This window comes from Bos grunniens, chromosome X (genome assembly GCF_055505025.1).
Source record: "Bos grunniens cultivar Pamir isolate PY7600 chromosome X, Bosgru_T2T1.0, whole genome shotgun sequence".
Lineage (NCBI taxonomy): Eukaryota > Metazoa > Chordata > Mammalia > Artiodactyla > Bovidae > Bos > Bos grunniens.
This window is the reverse complement of record NC_141194.1, coordinates 23018781-23042352: the sequence shown is the minus strand read 5'-3', so window position 1 is coordinate 23042352 and position 23572 is coordinate 23018781. Positions and strand designations below refer to the sequence as shown.

The window sequence follows — 23572 nt, the reverse complement described above, 5'->3', positions numbered from 1 at the left end:
AGTGTGTTAGTTTCTGTTGTACAACAGTATGAAGCAGCTCTAAGTATGCATATATCCCCTCCATAAGCATCCCTCACGCCACCCCCATCTCAGTCCTCCAGGTTATCACGGAACAGCAGTCTGAGCTCCCTCTGTTGTAGAGCACCTCCCCACTAGCTCTCTCTTGTACACATGGTAGTGCATATATGTCATAGCCACTCTCAGTTTGTCCCTCTCTCTCTCCATCCCTTGCTGTGTACATGTCTTTTCTCTACATGTGTCTCTATTCCTACCCTGCAAATAGATTCATCAGTGCTATTTTCTAGATTCCATATAAATGTGTTACTGCGCAATACTTTTTGTTCTCTTTCTGACTTACTTCACTCCGTGAAACAGACTCTAGGTGCATCCACCTCACTGCCACTGACTTCAATTTGTTACTTTTATGGTTGAAGAATATTCCACTGTATATATCTACCACAACTTCTGTATCTATTCATCTGTTAGTGGAAGTTGAGGTGGTTGCTTCCATGTCCTAGCTATTGTAAATAGCACTGCAATAAAGAGTGCGGTCCGTGAATCTTTTCACACATGGCTTTCTCAGTGTGTATGCCCAGTAGTGGGATTGCTGAGTCATTGGGTAGTTTTATTTCTAGTTTTTAAAGGACTGTCCATACTGTTCTCCATAGTGGCTATATCAATTTACATTCCCCCTCAAAGTGCAAGAGGGTTCTCTTTTCTCCATGCCACTTCAGCACTGATTGTTTCTAGATTTTTTTATGATAGCCTTTCTGGCAAGTGTGAGATGATGCATCATTGTAGCTTTGGTTTGCATTTCTTTCATAATGAGCGGTCAACATCTTGTCTTGTGAGCCTCTCTATTTTTCTAAAGAACAGATTTAGGATTATAGAAAATTTAGCAGATAGTGTACAGAGTTCCTATAGAGCCAGTCTCTTCCTCCACTTAGCATCTTCTGTTATTAACATCTTGGAATGGTTCAACTGATACAAGTTCGTTTATTAAAAATGAGCAACTAATATCAATATGGTGTTATTACCTATTGTCCATTGCTTACAATATATTTTACTTTTGTTGTTTTGCAGTTCTGTGTTGTTGCTTTTGTTCAGTTGCTCAGTCATCTCTGACTGTGACCCCATGATCCGTAGCACTCCAGGCTCCCTATTCTTCACAAACTCTTGGAGTTGGCTCAGACTCTTATCCATCCAGTTAGTGATGCCATCCAACCATCTCATCCTCTGCTGCCTCCTTTTCTTTGTCCCTTCAATCTTTCCCAACATCAGGGTCTTTACCAATGAATCAGCTCTTCCCATCAGGTGGCCAAAAGTTTGGAGCTTCAACTTCAGCATCAGATATTCCCATGAATATTCAGCATTGATTCCCTTCAGAAATGACTGGTTTGGTCCCCTTTCTGTCCAGGGGACTCTCAAGAGTCTTCTCCAGCACCACAATTCAACAGCATCAATTTGTCAGCGCTCAGCCTTCTTTACAGTCCAGTGCTCACATCCACACATGATCCCTGGGAAAATCATAGCTTTGACTAGTCACACCTCTTTTACTAATGTGATGTCTCTGCTTTGTATTATGTGATCTACGTTTGTCATAGCTTCTCTTTCAAGGAAACAGCGTCTTTTAATTTCATGGCATCTTTTAATTTGGGGCTTCCCTCGTAGCTCAGTTGGTAAAGAATGTGCCTGCAGTGCAGGAGATCTGGGGTCAATTCCTGGGTCAGATAGATCCCCTGGAGAAGGAAATGGCAACCCACTACAGTATTCATGCCTACAAAATCTCATGAACAGAAGAGGTTGGGAGGTTACAGCCCATGGGGTCACAAGAGTCAGACACGACTTAGTCACTAAACCACCACCACCACCGTCATGGCTGCATCCACCATCCACAGTGATTTTGGAGAAGAAAATTAAATCTTCCATTGTTTCTAGTTTTTCCTCATCTGTTTGTCATGAAGTGTTGGGACCAGATGCCATGATCTTAGTTTCTTGAATGTTGAGTTTTAAGCTAGCTTTTTCATTCTCTTCTTTCACTCTCATCAAGAGTCTCTTTAGTTCCACTTCACTTTATGCCATAAGGGTGGTATCATATGCATGTCTGAAGGTATTGATATTTCTCCCGGCAATTTGATTCCAGCTTGTGTTCATCCATCCGGGAATTTTCATGATGTACTGTGCATATAACTTAAATAATCAGGGTGACAATATGCAACCTAATGTACCCATATCCCAATTTTGAACCTGTCTGTTGTTCCTTGTCCACTTCTAACTGTTGCTTCTTGACCTGTACACCGGTTTCTCAGAAGGCAGGAAAGGTGGTTGGGTATTCCCAACTCTTTAATAATTTTGCAGTTTCCTGTGATAACACACAGGCAAAGGCTTTTGCATAGTCAAACAAGTAGAAGTTTTTCTGGAATTCACTTGCTTTGCCTATGACCCAATGGAGATTACCAATTTGATATCTGATTCCTCTGCCTTTTCTGAATCCAGCTTGTACATATTGAAGTTCTCTTTTCAGATACTGTTGAAGCGTAGCTTGAAGGATTTTGAGCATTCCCTTGCTTGCGTGTGAAATGAGCGCAATTATATGATAGTTTGAACATTCATTGGCATTGCACTTCTTTGGGATTGGAATGAAAGCTTACCTTTTCCAGTCCTGTGTCCTCTTCTGAGTGGTCCAAATTTGCTGGCATATTGAGTGCAGTACTTTGACAACATCATCATTTAGGGTTTGAAATAGCTCAGCTTAAATTCCGTCACCTCCACTAGCTTTGTTCTTAGGAATGCTTGCTAAGGCCCATTTGACTTCACAGTCCTGGATGTCTGGGTCTAAGTGAGTGATCACAACATCACTGTTATCTGGGTCATAAAGACCTTTGTTGAACAGTCCTTCTGTATATCCTTGCCACCACTTCTTAAAATCTTTTGCTTCTGTTGTGTCCCTATAGTTTCTGTCCTTTATTGTGCCCATCTTTGCATGAAATGTTCTCTTGGTATCTCTAATTTTCTTGAAGAGAACTCTAGTCTTTCACATTCTATTTTTCCCCTCTATTTCTTTGCATTGTTCACTTGAAAATGCTTTCTTATTACTCCTTGCTGCTCTTTGGAAATCTGCATTCAGATTGGTACACCTTTCCTTTGCCTTTTGCTTCCCTTTGTTGTCAGGTATTCGTAAGGCCTCAGACAGCCATTTAGCATTTTTCATTTCTTTTTCTTGTGGATGATTTTGGTTAAAACCTATACCTTGTTCTGAACCTTCATATTTAGTTTTTCAGGCAGTCTTCCTACCAGATCATATCCCTTGAAACTATTCCTCACCTCCACTGTATAATCATAAGGAACTTGATTTAGGTCATATTTCAATGGCCTAGTGCTTTTCTCTACTTTCTTCAACTTAAGTCTGTATTTTGCAGTAAGGAACTTATGATCTGAGCCAGAGTGAGCTCCGGGTCACATTTATGTAGGCTATATAGAGCTTCTCCATCTTCAGCTGCAAGTTATTCCTTTAGTTCCTACTTTTCCATTCCAGTCCCCTATTATGAAAAGGACATTTTTTAGGGATTGTTAGTTCTAGGCTGTGATGTACATCTTCATAGCACCACTGGACTCTAGCTTCTTTGGCATCAGTGGTTGGAGCATAGGCTTGGATTACTGTGATGCTGAATGCTTTGCCTTAGAAATGAACCAAGATCATTCTGTCCTTATAGACACTGCACCCAGTACCTGCAGTTTGCACTCTTTTTTTGACTATGATATACTCCATTTCTTCTAATGGATTTTTGCCCACAGATACAATGGTAATCTCAATTAAATTCACCCATTCCTGTCCATGTTAGTTGTCTGATTTCTTAAATGTTGATGGTCACTCTTGCCATCTCCTGCTTGACCAATTTCCATTGATTCATGGACCTAACATTCAAGGTTCCTATGCAGTACTATTCTTTACAGCATCAGACTTTACTTTTACCACCAGACACATCCACAACTAAGTGTCGTTTTGACTTGGCCCAGTCTCTTCATTCTTTCTGGAGCTATTTCTGGGCTCTTCCCCAATAGCATATTAGACATCTACTGATCTGGGGTGCGCAGGTATCTCCCCCTGGTATGATCTCTTGGTATCATATTTTTTGCCTTTTCATGATGTTCATGGGGTTCTCGAGGCAAGGATAGTGAAGTGATTTGCTATTCTCCTCTCCAGTGGACTGCATTTTGTTAGAATTCTCCACCAGGAGCCATCCACCTTGGGTGGCCATGCAAAGCTTGGCCCGTAGCTTTTGAGTTACACAAAGGTGTGATCCATGTGATCATTTAGGTTAGCTTTGTGTGACTGTGGTTTTCATTCTAGAGAATAGGGCATTGTAGTTCTTCTGTCTGCCCTCTGAAAAAATGAGTTTAAGAGGCTTTTGGAAGCTTGTTGATGGGATGGACTGGCTATGAGGAAACCTGGCTCTTGCTCTATTGGGCGGGGTAATGCTCAGTAAATAAATAAATAAAAATTAGAAAAGCATAAAGAAATATGTAATTATATCAATATAAGTAAAATCCTTAATGACATCCGTAGCCATTAGTTTCTTACTGAATACCTCATTAGGGATTTTGAACACAGAGAGAAATATGTGAGATGTAGCTAATATGGAGGAGCATGATACTTCCCTCTGCCCTTCTGGGTTTTTGCAGGTGGTCGAAGAATTAAACTGATGTGAGACAGATTAATAGGATAAAATAAATGTATAATAACACATAGACATGAGAGAGACTCAGGAAAACTGAATAGCTCATCAACATGGCCAAAGCCCAGAGCCAAAGAGAAAAGAAAATCATAATGGTAGTTCTTTGGGACCTGAAATAATAAGAAGGAAGTTCACATGGAGATGGGAAAGGCAATGTTGGTAAATGAATGTTTTCTGTGCCAGGCAGAGACCCTGGGCCACAGAGTGGACTCTCATCTCTAGGCCCTGCCAAGATTTCGCCACCACTCCTTGCCCATAATCTTTGCAGGTATCTCTGGTCATAGTTCTCTTCAGGGAACAGGACCTTTGCCTAAGTTCTTTCAGCAGTTAGGCCAAAGGTCATGTTCCTTTCTGAGTATTTTGGCCTTGATTGTTTTCAGTTAGAATAATCTGTGTATCAAAAGAGACAGTTTGAGATGGCATAAGCTCTCCCATACTAACTAGGAAAGTAAAAACAATTACAGTAAAGAAGAGAAATTTAAAAAGTTATTAATCCTAGTTTCCTTTGTATGACATTTACATTTTGAAAGATACATGTTAACATAAAAAAACACTGTGTGAAATAACAGCCTGTGAAGGAAAAATCTGATTTACTTTGCATTGTTCTTTGGAAAACCATGGAATGTTTAAATAAAAGTACATTTACAGTCACTGTTTCGAGTCAATGGCAGCAAATATTTCTTGCAGTATGTTGCTTTACAATGTTGTGTTAACTTCTATTCCATGCTAAAAATAATCAGACATACGTATACATATATCCTCTCACTTTGGATTTCCCTCACATTGAGGGCATCCCAGTGAATTAAGGAGAGTTCCCTGTGCTATACAATATATTCCCAACAGTTGTCTAGTTTATACAGAGTATCAATAGTGTGTATGAGTCAATCCCAATATTCTAATTCCTCCCACCCTAACCCTTTCCCCTTGGTACCATACATTAGTTCTCTATATCACTGTCTTTATTTCTGCTTTGCAAATAGGGTCACCTGTGCCGTTCTTCTTGATCCCACATATATACATTAATTTTCAATCTTTGTTTTTCTCTTTCTGACTTCCTTCTCGGTATAACACTCTCTAGGTCCATCCATCTCTCTAACAATGACACAATTTTGTTCATTTTTATGACTGAGTAATATTCCACTGGGTTACCCTCGTGGGTCAATGGTAAATAATCTGCGTGCCAGTGCAGGAACTGTGACCAATCTCTGGGTCAGGAAGACTCCCTGAAGAAGGAAATGGCAACACACCCCAGTATTTTTACCTGGGAAATCCCAAGGACAGAGGATTCTGGTAAGCTACAGTCCTTGGGGTCTCAGAAGAATCACATACAACTTAGTGACAAAATAACAAAAACAATATTCCATTGCATGTGCCTTCCACAGCTTCTTTATACTTGCATCTGTTGATGTACATCTACGTTTCTTCCACGTGCTCGTTGTTGTAAACAGTCCTGCAGTGAACATTAGAGTGCTTGTCTCTCTTTGAATTATGGGTCTGTGGTCTCTATGGCAGAGTTAATGCTGACCTGTAGGAAGGCTTATGCCAAGGAGGACCTCTAGGACTGCTTCTGCCAGTGCCCCCATCCCTGTGTTGAGCCCCAGCTGACCCATGAATCCACAGGAGACTTTCGAACACTTGGAGGTAGGTTTGATTCAGTCTCCTGTGGAGTAAATGCTCCTTTTCTCTGGATCTTGCTGCATGCGAGATTTGTTTGTGCCCTCCAAGAGTGGTGTGTCTGTTTCCCCTACTTCTGTGGGAGTCCTATAATCAAATCCCACTGCCCTTGAAGGTCAGATGACCAGGGAATTCCAAGTCCCTTTGTCAGAACCGCAGGCTGCATTCCTTGATGTGTGGTGCAGAGCTTTCACAATCGTGGGAGAACTTCTTTGGTATTTTTGTTCTCCAGTTACCTACTCAGAGGGTATGGGATTTGAATTCATTGTGATTGTACCCCTCCTATTATCTTGTTGCGACTTCCACTTATTCTTTGAATTTGGGGTATCATTTTTGGTGTGTTCCAGCGTCCTCCTGTTGATAGTTGTTCAACAGCTAGTTGCAGTTATGGTGCAGGAGGAGATGAACAGACATCCTCCTACACCGCTGTCTTGAAACAGAAGTCTCTGAAATACAGTTTGGAGTAGGAAGATGACAGGAGAACTGAAGGACACTAGGTCTGCCTGAGGCTGGGAAGAGTGGAAAAGTGTGGCCTCTCGACAGATGCAGACCAAATGTCTATTTCCAGCTCTGTCACAAGTCTTGTGAACTTGAGAATATTACCAAATTTGTAATCTGCAAAGTGAGTCTTCTAAACCCTATTTTGTAGAACTATTGTAATATATGTGATATTTTTTAAATTTTATTTTATTTAACTTTACAATTTTGTATTGGTTTTGCCATATATCAAAATGAATCTGCCACAGGTATACATGTGTTCCCCATCCTGAACCCTCCTCCCTCCTCCCTCCCCATACCATCCTTCTGGGTCATCCCAGTGCACCAGCCCCAAACATTTAGTATTGTGCATCGAACCTGGACCGGTGACTCTTTTCATATATGATATACATATTTCAATGCCATTCTCCCAAATCATCCCACCGTCTCCCTCTCCCTCTCCCACAGAGTCCAAAAGACTGTTCTATACATCACTGTCTCTTTTGCTGTCTCGTATACAGGGTTATTGTTACTATCTTTCTAAATTCTATATATATGCGTTAGTATACTGTATTGGTGTTTTTCTTTCTGGCTTACTTCACTCTGTATAATAGGCTCCAGTTTCATCCACCTCATTAGAACTGATTCAAATGTATTCTTTTTAATGGCTGAGTAATATTCCATTGTGTACATGTACCACCGCTTTCTTATCCATTCATCTGCTGATGGACATCTAGGTTGCTTCCATGTCCTGGCTATTATAAACAGTGCTCTGATGAACATTGGGGTACATGTGTCTCTTTCAATTATGGTTTCCTCGGTGTGTATGCCCAGCAGTGGGATTGCTGGATCATAAGGCAGTTCTATTTCCAGTTTTTTAAGGAATCTCCACACTGTTCTCCATAGTGGCCGTACTAGTTTGCATTCCCACCAGCAGTGTAAGAGGGTTCCCTTTTCTCCACACCCTCTCCAGCATTTATTCCTTGTAGACTTTTGGATCACAGCCATTCTGACTGGCGTGAAATGGTACCTCATAGTGGTTTTGATTTGCATTTCTCTGATAATGAGTGATGTTGAGCATCTTTTCATGTGTTTGTTAGCCATCTGTATGTCTTCTTTGGAGAAATGTCTATTTAGTTCTTTGGCCCATTTTTTGATTGGGTCATTTATTTTTCTGGAATTGAGCTGTAGGGGTTGCTTGTATATTTTTGAGATTAGTTGTTTGTCAGTTGCTTCATTTGCTATTATTTTCTCCCATTCTGAAGGCTGTCTTTTCACCTTGCTTATAGTTTCCTTGTTGTGCAGAAGCTTTTAAGTTTAATTAGGTCCCATTTGTTTATTTTTGCTTTTATTTCCAATATTCTGTGAGGTGGGTCATAGAGGATCCTGCTGTGATGTATGTCGGAGAGTGTTTTGTCTATGTTCTCCTCGAGGAGTTTTATAGTTTCTGGTCTTAAGTTTAGATCTTTGATCCATTTTGAGTTTATTTTTGTGTATGGTGTTAGAAAGTGCTCTAGTTTCATTCTTTTACAAGTGGTTGACCAGTTTTCCCAGCACCACTTGTTAAAGAGATTGTCTTTAATCCATTGTATATTCTTGCCTCCTTCGTCAAAGATAAGTTGTCCATATGTGCGTGGATTTATCTCTGGGCTTTCTATTTTGTTCCATTGATCTATATTTATGTCTTTGTGCCAGTACCATACTGTCTTGATGACTGTGGCTTTGTAGTAGAGCCTGAAGTCAGGCAGGTTGATTCCTCCAGTTCCATTCTTCTTTCTCAAGATAGCTTTGGCTCTTCGAGGTTTTTTGTATTTCCATACAAATTGTGAAATTATTTTTTCTAGCTCTATGAAGAATACCGTTGGTAGCTTGATAGGGATTGCATTGAATCTATAAATTGCTTTGGGTAGTATACTCATTTTCACTATATTGATTCTTCCAATCCATGAACATGGTATATTTCTCCATCTATTAGTGTCCTCTTTTATTTCTTTTACCAGTGTTTAATAGTTTTCTATATATAGGTCTTTAGTTTCTTTAGGTAGATATATTCCTAAGTATTTTATTCTTTTCGTTGCAATGGTGAATGGAATTGTTTCCTGAATTTCTCTATTTTCTCATTATTAGTGTATAGGAATTCAAGGGATTTCTGTGTGTTGATTTTATATCCTGCAACTTTACTATATTCCTTGATTAGTTATAGTAATTTCTGGTGGAGTCTTTAGGGTTTTCTATGTAGAGGATCTAAAGCTCTTGCAAAAATGGATTTCAAAGAATGACATTTATTCCTCTGATAATGACTACAGACCATAGTTTGTGAATTTTGTTTTTTTAGTTGCATGAGATATCAGAAATATGTGGCACTTTCAGAATGAACACAGTTCTGCTTAGTAAAACTAAATAAAATTTCCCCATTTGTAAATATGCCATTTGAATGTAGAGGAATCTCCCCTGCCTGGATGCTACTCAGAACTTCTAGAATTTGTGTAAAGGACAAAGATCTTCCCTTCCAGTTGCCTTTTCATCCATACCAACAACCCCCATTTTCATTAATTTTACCAGCACCAAAAGTGTAGCCTTCATTTGAAGTTCCCCAAATTATGCTTAAAATAGGTAGTAGAACATTTCTGTAACATAGTGGCCTCTGACTCCAGTGTGGAGACTGCTGTTACAGTGAGTATTAGATATCTCAGTTCAAGGAAATACCATCCTTCTTTCCGGCAAACACCCTGGAGGCAGTGGGGTTAAATCCCCAGTTTGTGCACTGTGTTTCTCCATACTAGGGCAGGAGCACAGAACCCATTTTATTCCTGTCCGAGGTGGAGAGTCTCTCTGTTTTACCCACAGTCTCAAAGTAAGAATCAAGGGTAATCTTCCATTCCATTCTTCAACTTCTCAACTTAAACCCCCCATTTCAGGGTCACCCACTGCCCTCAATTCACTCAGCCTCATTTAGCCCACCAACCCACGTAACTTCAAATTACATCCTCAAGGGAACTGCAGTGTTCCAAAGCACCCACATGCCTTGCCTCAGAGCATTTACTTTTGACTTGCTCTAATCTGCAACCTCCTCTCGTTCTCATCCCTGGTTTCAACTTGTCACATGTTTAGGTCTCAAAGGGTATCTCCCCATCTGCTTGATATGGCCACAACTTATAGACACTTAACTTCTATGGACAGTGGCTCAGGCTTCTTTTTATTACCATCCCCAGTTCTGCCATGGAGCATTCCAAGGAGTACTCAATTACTGGTTGGAAATAAGAGTGACAATGATAAAGTTGTCTACTTTATTACTATGTAATTTCTCCCACAATCTTGAATAAACTCAGGAAATACTTTTACTAAAAAGGAGTATTAAAAGAATTTCACCAAAAACTTACCAAAATTGACTTTTTCTTTTCTTTTTTACTTGACCTAAGTTATTTTACCTCAGAGTCTCTTCAAATTTGCATGAAAATCCCTCTTCCATTGCTGTGTTTTCTTGTTCTAGATCACACAGCAATCAAAAGTTTCTAAATTTGTGTTATAAAATATAAAAACTTTAACTGGAACCTGATGAACAGTAATAAATATGTGATCCATATTTTCACCAGCAGAACACTGATTTCCTGTTTTTGTCCTCCCAAAGAGAAAGAATTTATTGGAGAAACAGAGCAGTTTTAAGTAGCAGTTTTATGAAGCAGAGCAAAATTACACTCCTGAGAAGGAGGAGAGCAGGCTGTCTGGAAACCAGAAATGGTCCTGCCATGTGGTAGGGTCATGTGTGTCCTGTGTCATTTGACTGACAAGTTGATGGACAGCTTTAGGTTATATAACTTTTCTCCTAGTGTGCAGGCAGTTTCCCATAAGTACCCATGCAAAATCCATGGAGTGGGAAGGAAGACAGAAAACACAGTGCTATTTTTTGTAAATATGGCATCATGAACCTTGGGTTACAGTAGTCACTCTTTAGGTCTTGGTGCACCTGTGACACCCCTTGCTGGCACTTTGTCTTGCTTGGTCCTGACATGGCTGGAAACCTAGTGGTGGTCATTGGCCAGAACAGGGAGCCTCTCTGGGTGTGCTCTGACCACCAGTGTTCAGGTGGGGAAGAGGAAGACAAAGCATCCCTGGCTGCTAACCTGGCTCAAGTATTATACTCCCAATTAGATTCTGAGCAGGGAACAGCCATTGTTCCCATGGGAAATGGTTGGGACTTTGCCATGTGATAGCTGTCTCCCAGCTGAGTGCAGAATCTGTATATAGTTGTCCTTTCTGCCTGAGAGAGTGTCTGAGCAAGGATGATATAAATGTCCTTCTGGATTAATTCAAAAGTCATAGATGTCTAAACTTGTCTAGATATTTTTTGGGGTCATCTGAGAATTTTCCCTAATCTTGTTTTATCCAACTGAGATCCTGCATGGAGAGGGGAACTTGGATTCTTATGGAAGTCTGGTGGGCCCTATGACTTCCTGAGGTGGATAGAGTTTAAGGAGTTCTGGAGCCCCAGGTTAGATGAGGGCCGGGAATAGTGGTGTTCAATGCTGAGTACAAATGAAGAAGAGGTCTGTGGTCCAAGAGGCTCCTTCTTTTGTCCAAAAAGAGTTCCTGTGAACAGGGCTCAGTGGCTGGCTGATTGTTAGTAACATCTGGAAAAGGGGAAGGGCTTTTGTAGGCAAATTAAGCATTGCCAAGCCAGCAGAGTCTACCTGGCAAGTCTTTCAAAGTTCAGAGTTTTTCCTAAAGGCAAGGAAGACTTGGACATAAGGGACCTCGCTGGAATCCTAAGGGCAAGTCTTCAGCAATGGACAGTCAGTTACCCATCTGAAAAGGAAATGATGAATGCTCATAAGGGGCTTTTGGTGTCACTGAATTCCCTTATGGACTTTTCATGGCTGTGGCATCCCTCACCTGTAATCTTGCTGGGCAGAATGTGGTTCAGTTCTCACCCCAGGGGACGTTGTGGCTTCCCTGAGTATATTTTTTTAAGAAATTATTTATGTATTTCATTTTGGTTGGGCTGGCTCTTTCTGCTGCGTGTGTGTTCTCTAGTTTTGAGGAGCAGGGGCTACCCTTCATTGGGGTGCACTGGCTTCTCATTGTGGTGGCTTCTCTTACTGTGGAGCACAGGCTCTAGGACGCATGGGCTTCACTAGTTGCAGCAAGAAGTGGTAAAGTAGAAGAAGTTTTAGAAGATTGCTGTTGTTGTTCATTCTCTAAGTCATGTCTGACTCATTGTGGCCCCATGGATTGTAGCCCTCCGGATCCCTGTCCATGGGATTCTCTGGGCAGGAATACTGGAGTGGGTTGCCATTCCCAACTTCAGGGGAGCTTCCCAATCCAGGGATCGAACCCCGATCTCCTGCCATTTCAAGTAGATTCTTTACCATCTGAGGCACCAGGACAGCCATATTTCAGAAGGTAGCCAGAAAATGTTTAGCTCAATTTCTTTTCTTTTCTTTTTTTGTCCATTCTCACCTTATCCTTTAGACACTCTCAGCTTGAATTTTATAAACACAAAGTGGAGGCATTCATGGCATACAGTGTCTGGATTTGGACACCCAAAGGCAAAGATATTGGGAGTCTACGTGCAGAGACATGCAGAAGAAAGTGACTTTCATACTAGCCCTATGAGCTAGTTTAACAGGCCGTAGTTTAAATTTTCGAAGGGGTGGCATGGAGACTTCCTCTAGATGAAACCTATCACACCAGGTTTTGGCTCAAATCCACATGGCCAGGACTCCAACCCCCCAAAAATCCAGATTGGAACTTGAACCGTGGTTTTTTAATTAGAATCACTCACCTGGTAGCTGGACTTAGGGCAGCTCAGGTTGTTTGTGTCTCAGCACAGAAGGAATTCAGCAAGAGGCAAAGTGTTAGGCAAGAAATAGATTAATGTATATAGGATGCTTGTAAGAGATGCAAGCAGTCAGGTGTTGGAGCTCTGCCTGGAGGATTAAGTGGAATACATTCTATAGTCAATGGAAAGTGGAGGACTAGGAAAGACTGCCTTCTTTGAGTACAGGTCAGGCTTACATCACTGCCTCCCAATTCATTTGGAGCAGGAGAGTGTCTGACCTTATGAGGTCAAACTTGGATTATTGTAGAACTTCTTCAAATGGATAGAAGGGTCGTGACATTCCTCTTTTACCTAAAGGCCTGGGGAACATCTCATGTATTATTTATGGCTTTATATTTAAACAAACCTGCCTTCTTCCACTATATTCTGATGCCTTTCTTGAACAATGTTAACTTACAATGGTCTACCAATTGTTCCTATGTTTCTCTACCTCTATTCCCCTCCTAGACTTCTAGATCTACCAGTCTGTCTGTCTGTGCTCAAGCCCTCATTCATGTCTGACTCTTTGCAACCCCATGAACTGCAGCACTCCAGGCTCTCTGTCCATGGGGTTCTCCAGGCAGGAATACTGGAATGGGTAGCCACTTCCTCCTCCAGGAGATATTTCAGAACAGCGATCAAACCTTCATCTCCTGCATTGCACGAGGATTCTTTTCCACAGAATCACCTGGGACGGCTACCTGTATCCTATGCTATTCTATCCCTGTCATATGGAGGCAGGCTCCCCGAGCCAAGAGCTGTCGTTTCTCTTGGTGGGAGCCTTCTAATGAAGGTCTCCAGCTTGGACTATTGTCTGGCTTTTAGTGAGCAATTTTCTTCCCAAAAAGTGAAAGGGGCAGTCATACATGTGCAGAAACATCAAAGGTAAACTTGCCTAGCAAGGACTTTAGGGGAGGAGCACGCCACTTGGTTTGAAGCCTAACTTCAATTCCCTTTATCATGGAGGATTGGAAGGACAAAGGCCCAGGGAAATCAGTCTGCACAGAGTAGCTGACCCAGGTATGAAAGAACTATCCTCCCTGCCACATCAAGGGTTACCTGAAGCTCCTCTGGGAAAATGACCAGGGGTCCTCTGGGAACTGTTGGGAGGTCTTGCAGCTCCTATCTGTTTACCTGAGGACATGTCCTCAGAGTAAGGCCCACAACTCTCTGAGACCCAATAGAAGAAAGCAGAGGTTGCTTAACTTACCACATCTACCCGTTGTCTCTCAGGACAGAAAGCTGTGACTGGAAATTGAGGCCTTCTGATGGCTGGCTGCACCTGTCCTCAGTCAGGCTCCTAGGAAGACCTGTATTTCCTCCCTCTCTTCATTATTAATGTCCTCTCTCCAGGTCCTCACACTGACTTCCCATCTCCTAACGAGACCTGTCCTCTCATGTGACAGCCTTAAATTCCCTGAGACCTCCTCGGAGGATGTGAGGGCTGCCAACCTGCGGTCACTCATGGCTGACCCTAGGGGAGGGATTCTATAAAAGTGGTATAGTGTGAGTGGTTCCTTTAGTCCTCATGGTCCTCTACGTGACTCTTGGCATGAACTGGAATTCCTCCTGAGGTTGACCCCTGAGCCCCAGCACCTCACCTCCTGAGATTCTCTTAAAAAGAAATGTGTGGGGTGCATCATGCCTGTGTTCCCAAATGTGCCAGTGCGAGGTGTAGAGGGGCAGGGCTGTGTTCTAGGTGCAGTCCCTTTATTCTCATTTGGAGTCACTAGCTTCCACTCTGTACTGAAGTGAGGCTTCTCCCAGTAGACCAAGGCTCTCACCTCCCTGAGACCACTCTAGTGGAAAGAGAAGCTCTTCAGCCAGAAAGCTTTCTCCTGGGTCTCATAGGGCTGGCATCAGGGCTGGGCCTCCACAGTCTCCCCTGTTCTGGGCTGAGTGGTCCTCTTGCACCCCGTTCAGGGACCTCATCCTCACTCCTGACCAGACCCAGACTGCAGCCTCCGCTCACCTGAGGCTGTGCTCCTCAGAACAAAGGCATTACTTTCTTGGAAGTTTTGGATTGGAAGACAGGATGAACCAGATGTGTGCAAAGCTACTGGGGCCTTCTGAGGAGGAGAACATTCTAGGGCTCCACTCTCTTCTGGAGTCAGTGGTCCCCCAGTCTTAGATCAGGTTTCTTACCTTGACTTCCAGTAGCATATGGGAATCCACCCTCTCTATTGGCTGAATCAGCTGGCCTGTGGCCAAGGCTTTTGCCTTCTTGAGACAACAGAAGGGGAGGTGAGAGAGCTACTCCCTGGCTACCCTTGCCTATTCCTCCGTGCCATCCTTGCTATGGCCGGGGGGGTCCACTCATCAGCCCCCAGTGTCCTCACTGTAAATCCTATGAAGGCCTCTTAGGATCTCCTACTTGGGCAGAATTGGAGCTGCTGTCAGAAGACCAAGGCACTCAACTCCCTGTGAACCCCTCCACCCTTGCCTTGCAGGAAAGGAAGGCACACCTCAGACAGACTGCTCTCCCCATGGCCACACAAGGCAAGAGGCAGGGTATAGTTTGTGGGACCCCTAGTGTTCTAAAATCTTCCCCTTGATAAGTATCAGAGGCTGGGACTCTTCCATCCATTGACCTGAGGACACAGTGCTTAAGCTAAGGCTTTTATGTCCCTGAGAATCAAGAAGGATAAATGAGGGCATATTGATCTTTTCAGGATATCTGTCATTGCATGTGTTCATGACCACATTGTCCCTGAGTAGTTTTGTCTTCTTTCATACCATTCATTTATCAGCATTTTTTAAACTTTATTCCAAAACAGTTCTTTGGGATAGGGCCCCATGTATCCAACCAGACACATTTTTTGGAGTGTTTAGAGGAAAAATGAATGAAAAGACATGATGTCTGGCTTAGGCTGGGAGAAGTGGCACATTGTGGGCTCTGCACTAATCCAGATCGGGGGACTAGTCCTAGGAAGGTCACTTCATCAGTTCGTGAACTTGAGAAATTTGCAAGTTATCCATCCATAAATGGAGTGCTAAATCTGATGCTGCATGAATGCTGGAATGCATGTTCTACATATAAAGCAGTGGCATACTGATTAAGTATTGGTTTGTAATAAGTGGAAGTTACGATTACTATGAACCCCTCAAATACCACCTTCCCATCTGAGTTAACTTTTAATCCAGGAGAGAACAGAGAATATGCAGTGAATTAGGACAAAAGAAACAAATATTCTTAAATGAGCTAAATAAGTCAAAGTATTTTTTTATTTTTCCTAAAAGAAATTTTAAAAGAAAGAAGGTAAACCACAACTTAAAGACTTTTTACTCTATTCTTTTCTCCATTTTCTTTATGATTCTCAAAAGTTTCTGTAGTCTTCTTTCAAATTAGCATGAAAATCACTCTTGCAGTGCTATGTTACCTACTTTCAGATCATAAAGACAATATAGATGGCTCCTGAATTTCTTTTATATCTACCAAAACTGTACCATTAAAACTTTTCAAACAGCAATGAACATAACAGCAGTATCATTACCAAATTAATACTCTGAGGAAAAACAACCTCTTAGAAGTAAAAATATTTGAAAAAAAATGAAACAAATAATATTTAGAAGTTACTCGTGTGAAACAGAAAGAGAAATGTGATGGAAAGAAATGTGATGTAACCCCCACCACCATGCACTCTTTAGAAGCTTGACTAGTCTTCAAGAAAAATTCTCTTCTAATGTCATGTTATCTTCTTTGCATTGTGAACAATATATTCAGTACTTTCAGTGTGTTTTACAAATACACAAACTTTTAAAACATTAAAACAGCTGAAAACTATGATTTATATGATTCATACATTTGAACTCTGAAGCACAATACACCTTATCAAAAGTAAGAACATTTGAAAATACTAAACACCTCCTTCACCTCTTTACATTTCTAATTTAAATCATCGTTCGTTAGGTATTTCTCATGTGAATACAAGAAAACAGATATATATTTTGTTAAAACAAACTAGACCTAAACTCGCTTACCACTTAAACTGTAAGAAGATATGGGTTTTGTTCCCTCCACCCCTACTACTCTGCACTATTTAGGAGCTTCACTGCTCTCTTCCAACACAAAGGGAACAAAGTGCCCTGCCCCCCTCCCTAGATGTGGGAGGAGGCCCTGGAAGGGGCACTGGCCTCAGCCTTGCTTTGAGCCCTGGCCGCACCTCTCAGCCCTGCTCTCTCCGCCTGATCTCTCAGAGCCTCGTCATAGAGGTCTGGGAAGGAACTAGGGACCCTACCGTGGAACTTGGCTAGAGCCTCCAGCACCTTCATCTTACTGGTCTCAACACAAGCTCTCGGGCCCCACAGGAACTCGTAGCGCGGAGGATCACTATTGGGTACCCGGCGGTAGTTCAGGTACTCCTTCCGCACCAGATCTTTGGTGATGAGCTTTCTGGGCTCCCCAAAGATGCAGTGCCTCCTCCCAGCATAGACCCCCAACATACTGAGGAATTCCCAGATCTTCTCCTCAGTGGCGCGGTTACCATTCATGAAGATGACCCCCAGCAGCACCATGAGGAGACGGGACTTGGGCAGCGCTCCCTCATCACGCGGACAATCGTTTCCCCCGAGGTTGAGCTTCCCGATCAGGGTGTAGATGTTCCCTCTACCGTCGACTTCCTTCATCTCCAGGCCAAAGACCAGCTCCATGCGCTCACGGACTGTACTGAGGATCTCAGAGAAGTGCTGCCTGTACTTCCTGCTGACGATTTTCATCAGGGCGTTCTGCGTGATGGGCTCCTTCTTGGTGTACTTCTCCAGCAGGAACTCCACGAGTATCCTGGCCTTCCTGGCCAGAAGATCTTTGCGAGGGGCTGCCTGGGAGGCACCTGCACTTCCCTCCTCGGGGCCCTGGGCACCTGCATCAGATCCTGCACATGAAGGCCCTGCATCAGGAGAGCTAGGGACCATGGCTCCCTGAAGCTGCTGGTGATTGCCAGCAGCAGGGGAGCTCGGGAGAGAACCCTGAGGGGCAGTAGAGTGGGAGGAGGGGCACTCCTCCTTTGGGGCTTCAGCAGCACTGGCCTGGGCCTCCTGAGTGTCCCCCCGGACCTGGTGGCGTTTCCCACGGGCATGGGACTTGCTCTTGTGCCTCCGAGGCATGGTGACAGCAGGTCAGGGACCGCAGGTGGGAGTGCGGGCAGGAAAGCAGGCAGGAAGGCACCTGGAGGAGGGACAAGGACATGCTGTGAGAACCTTCAGCGAGGAGAGTGGTAGCCACCTCTGAGGGGTCCTCGAGGCCAGTTCTGTAGGACCCACAAGGCTCCTGTTCTCCTGGTCCGCCTGTCCCCTGAGACCACTGAGTAGCAACGGAGAGTGAGCCCTGGGGCACTGCGGACAGTCCTGCCTGGGTGTTAAAAGGGGGACCAGTGGGGGCTGGCAGGAGAGGCAGGTCCTCTCAGCTGACATTCAGAATCAGGATGAAAACTGGTGCGAGACACCCCCATATCCGACGCCCCCTCTCCCGGACCCAGCCTGTTCCCTCTCCGGTCTGAAATTGACGCTGCCACCTTCCCTGTCACCCCAGACGAGGAGAGGAGGGCATACTCAGCCCCTCACTGAAGGGTCCCAGGACCTTCCCTTCTGCTGTCTCTTGTCTGCCTCTTCACAACAAGGCTCCAAGCTCCCCTCTCAGACCGCCATCCCCCTTCCCGATGTTTGGCCGGGGAGAAGCACTGAGCAGAGGGGAGGTTCCTGAGTCACCCATTTGTCGGGGAGGATGGCCCTCATCCTGACTCTTCCTGAACCCTCACATCCTCACTCTACTGACCAGCTGCCAGCCCCTCAGACCAAAGTCCCCTCTTCTCCGAGTGTCCCGTGTCCGAGGTGGCAGTGAGGGAGCCCCTCAGCCGGATAATCCGCAGCCAAATTGCGGTGAGTGGGGGTTACACATGGCTGCCGTTCTGGTGTATGGAGGCCCTCAGTCCCCCCGAGGGTCCCTCCTTCACTCGACAGGGCTCGTGGCTCTTCCTCTACCGAGCAGAGCTGGGGTCCAGCAGAGCCTGACCAAGGCATTCTTTCCCGAGACCCCCCAGGGGTTAGTGGATGGTCTTGGGGCCTAAGAGCTAGCCTGGATCCTCTGGTCCGAGGGCAGGGGTAGGGTGGCCGGAGGCTGTGCGGCCCCCTCTTTTCAGAGGGAAAAGAAAATGGGGGTACAGAGACGTGTCCCTGCACTCGTAACTCACGTCACCTCCGATCTTCACACCCGATGACACTTCGGACTGCTCCCTCTGGCAACCGTCAACGGCAGTTCTCAGAGATAGCGGCACTGTCAAGGATGGCGTCGCTCCCCCAGCGTGCTTAGGAGGACGTCACTTCCTGTCATGCGCATCTGGGCTCCTGGAGGACAGCAAGGGCGGGACCTGGACAGGCCGGGTTCTGGGCGAGCTTCTCACAGGATTGGCACGTGGACTTTCCCTTGACTCTTAAGGGGTCCTGGGATGTCCCTGTCCTGAACTGTCAGCTGGCTCACTCCATGCCTCTCACTTGTGTCAGCACTCCCAACAGGAAGAATTGGGGAGCCCAAGCCTAACAGCCTTCCTGGAGCCCATGAGACGAACACCGAAGGCTCTCTTGGGCTCTCTTTGCTATTATAGTAAGCGATGCTCTGTCGTTTTCCATGCCTTGCTTTAACCCCTGTAGATGCTGGGCTACGTCCCATCTGCTGACCTGAGGCCAAGGCTTCCTATCGAAGATGTGAACCCCCAAGTCTCCTGGTATGAAATGTACATACATCTCATCTCGCCATTTATACTGGAGGCTTCCTGGAAATGGCTGCTACAGGTAAGATGAGCTGAGAGGGAAGGATGAGAGACTGTCTTCTGTGGTGTGGAACCCCTCACATCTCACTCAGAAACTTCATTCATATTGACTGCTGACAGGGCCTGGAAATCCTTCCCTTTCTGGTATAAGTCCACCCCTGTCCACAACCATGCTCATACAATTCCAGAAAAGCAAGTGAAGGGCCTCCTTAGCCTGACAGTTCTCACTGTGGGCTGTCAGTCGACTGCAGGGTCATTGATCAAAAGTTCTGAGATGATGTTTGTCGTTTTGTACAATTACTGTGATACTAACTTTTCTCTTTTAGTCCCTGGGTGATAGTCTATTAAGGTGATCATTTAAAGGGCCAGTTCTCATCCACTAGCATTCCCTGGTGGCTCAGACAGTAAAGAATCTGCCTACGGCCTGGGAGACCTGGGTTCAATCCGTGGGTTGGGAAGACCCCCTGAAGGAGGGCATGGCAACCAAAGCTGGTAGTCTTGCCTGGAGTTTCCCCTTGGACAGAGGAGCCTGGTGGGCTAAAGTCCATAGGGTCGCAAAGAGTTGGACACAACTGAGTGACTAAACACACACACAACAAAGTTTGTGTTGGTTATTTCATGATCTGGGCCATGCTGCCACATCCAAGCCAAACTTTGGTGCCCCATGGTCCTGGCATGGGGCCTTGGAGATGCTGCCTCAGATTCCTTCAGTGAAGCAGTGGAGATTCCTGATCCCAGGGCAGAGTGGAAGAATCCAGGGCTCAAGTTTAAAGCCTTTTGCAGCTGATCCTGTTGTCTGCTTCCCTTGCAGCCTGCACATCTGTGCCAGTCTCTTAAGTACTCCCCAACTTGGGCACACATAGGGTAAGTTCAGTGGAGACTTACTGTCCATCACGGATTATTTAATTTTATATTTTCACTTTTGTTAATAGTTTTCTTCATTCTTTCCATAAGATTTCTGTGGTTACTTCTGAGTACAAAAAGCAGCACACCATGTTTCACTGTGGTCTCAGCTACCCTGAATGTGGTACTAAATCTGTAAAAGTTACAGAAAATTGACAGTCTTACAAGATCTGTTCTTCATGAATATACATAACATACTATTCTGTTCGAGCCTTAATTTTCCTGAGACTCTCAGGAAATTCTTGTTGCCTACATGAAGACTGTATACATTTTTCTAAAGTTTCTTTGTAGGTAAATTTTTTCTATGGTGCTTCTGTTTATGGTGTATTTTCTGTTACTTGGTGTAAGTAATTGTTGATTCTTCCAGACCAACTGGATGATTTTGCTGCCGTGATCTTTGTTTATTCCAGATTTTTGAAGTCTCTTACATGTTTGAATATTTCCTGTCCTGTTTTCTAAGATTTGTAATTCGAAAATCAAATTGTTACTGTGATCTTTTGCTTTTTATCACTTCTGACTTTTATTCATTTGGCATTGTTGTATATAACTCTAGTGGCTATATGTACTTCTCCAGATTTTTTTTCTAGTTTTTAAATTCATAGATTTTTTAACAATTATTTTTAATTAGAAGATAATTAAATGGTGTGTCAGGCTTCTTGTATGAAACAGCTATAAGTATACATATATCTCCTCCCTCATGTACCTCCCTCCCACCCCCGACCTCACCCCTCTAGGTCATCACTGAGCTGATTCCTTGTGTCACCCAGCAACTTCCCCCTCATACCTGTCGTCCACATGGTAGTGCATATTTGTCCACACCACTCTCTCAATTCGTCTCACTGTCTGCTTCCCCCGATGTGTCCACATGCCCGTTCTCTACGTCTGTGTCTCCATTCTTGCCCTGCAAATAGATTTATAACTACCCTTTTGTGGCTTTTCTTTCTCATTCTCTTATTAGTATATTTTGCAGATAGAAGTTTTTAATATTAACAAGGTTCAGCTTATTATTTTCTTTCATGGACTGTGCTTTTGGTGTTGAGCCTAAAATCTCATTACCAAACTTATGTTTTGCCCCCGTGTTATCTTCTAGATTTTCTTGCCTATTGCATATGGCATGTAGAATCCTAGTACCTGACCAGCGATCAAACCTCTTCCCCCAGAAGTGCAAGTGTTGAGTCTTAAACACTGGACTGCCAGGGATGTCCCTGCAATTTCTTTTAAATTGTGAGTATTTCACTTAGGTCTGTGATTCCCTTTGAGTTAATTATTTTGAAAGGTTTAGAGTTTGTATGTGGATTCATTTTTCTTAGATATGGATGTCTAGTTATCCCAGGACTGTAAGTTTAAAAGACTGTCGTTTTCCATTGAATTGCCTTTGCGCCTTTGTTAAAAGTCGGTTGAGTGTTTGGGGTGTCTGTTTCTAGATTTTCTGTTCTGTGCCATTGATCTGTCTATTGTTCTGTTAATAGCATACAGTCTTGAGTATTGTAGCTTTAAAGCAAGTTTTGAAATCCCGTAATATCAATTCTCTAACTTTGACCTTTCATATTGACTTCAGTGGGTATTATGGATCATTTCATTTTTGACGTAAAATTTAAGTTGTTGGCTGCTATCTACAAGCTATCTTGCTGGAATTTTAAACAGAATTGCATTATCTAGGTTAAGTTGGAAATAAGTGACATCTCAACAATACAGCATCTCCCTATCTATGAACATGGAGTGTCTATTTATATAGATCTTCTTTAAGTTTTTTCAGTGCAGTTTATGAGTTTTACTCATGTAAATCTTGTACATATTTTTGAAGAATTATTTCTAATATATTTTGGTGCTAATGTGAATGGTGTTAGGTTTTTATTTGCAATTTCCATCTCTTTATTGGAAAAGAATTGACTATTATGTATTAACCTTATTAATATATTAATTATATAGTAGTTATATATTGATAATATATTAACCTTATTAACATATAGTCCTGGCTTACTAATGCCAGGAGTTTTCTTATTGTTGATGATTATAATTCCATTTTTCCCTTCCAAATATCTGTATCTTTTGCTTCCTTCTCTGATCTCACTGCATTGGCTAGGACTTTCACTACAGTGTTGAATAGGCATGGTGAGAAGGGATATCCTCGCCTTGTTCCTCACCTTAGTGTGACAGCATCTGTCTTCTCACTATAAAGTATGATGTTTTACCTGTATTTTCAGATGTTGTATATGAAGCTGAGGAAATGCCTGTCTGTATCTAGTTTGCTGAGAATTTTTATGATGAATGGGTGTTGGATTTTATCAGATGATTTTTTTTCCTTCATCTGTTGATCTCATCTTGTGATTATCTTCCTTAGACTATTGTTATTATGATTTGTGATTACTGATTTTCAAATGTTGCACATCTAAAATGCATCCTACTTAGCTATAGTATGTAATTCCTTCTATGAATTGTTAGGTTTCTTTTCTTATATTTTGTTGGGGATTTGGCTTCTGTGTTCATGAGAGGCATTTGTGTTCAATTTTTTTCTCTTAATTTCATCTGATTTTGATATTCGAGTGTAATACTCACCTCACAGAAAAGGAATTAGGAGGTGTTCCTTTTGCTTCTATTTTCTGGGAGAGACTGTAGAGAATTGTTATCATTTCTTCCTTAAATTTTTGTTAGAATTCATCAGTGGAAACATCTGGGTCTGTTAGTGTCTTTATTGGAAGCTTATTAGTTATAGATTAATTCTCTTTAATAGATACAGACCAATTCAGAGTATCTATTTTTCTTTGTGAAAGTGGTGCTAAGTTAACCTTCAAGCAATTTCTCAATGGAACCTTCCTTTTTGTAGGCACAGAGTTGTTTATAATATTCACTCATTATCCTTTTAATGTCTGTGGAATCAGTAGTAATGGCCCCTCCTTCATTTCTACTATTAGTAATGTAATTTGTGTTTTCTCTCTTTGTTCTTCTTTAGCCTGGGGAGAATTTTATGTTCTTTTTATTTTGTGTCTTTAAAGAAACTTCTTTGGGTTTTGTTTTTTTCTGCATTGCCTTCCTTTTTTCAGTGTCATTGGTTTCCGCTTTGATTTATTCTTCCTCTGCTTTTTCTTTTCTTTCACAGGTTTACTAGTATAGAAGCTTAAGTTATTAATTGTAGGTTTTTTTGTTATAGACACTCAATACTGTGTATACCTCTTTACTGATTTTGCTGTTATCACACACCTTCT

General features: G+C 42.9%; 1 protein-coding gene across 1 annotated transcript; it reads right to left on the bottom strand.

Annotated features, from left to right (window-relative positions):
• Window positions 1–15903: 15903 nt before the first annotated feature.
• LOC147339961 (melanoma-associated antigen B4-like) lies at window positions 15904–19001 on the bottom strand. Its single transcript, XM_086386864.1, has one exon. It carries the CDS (start codon window positions 17806–17808, stop codon window positions 16804–16806), a length of 1005 nt encoding a protein of 334 aa, XP_086242990.1. The 5' UTR covers window positions 17809–19001; the 3' UTR covers window positions 15904–16803.
• Between the last annotated feature and the right edge of the window lie 4571 nt (window positions 19002–23572).

Excerpts from the sequence above, each read along its gene's own strand:
- LOC147339961 (XM_086386864.1), bottom strand. The coding sequence starts at position 17,808 with ATGCCTCGGAGGCACAAGAGCAAGTCCCATGCCCGTGGGAAACGCCAC.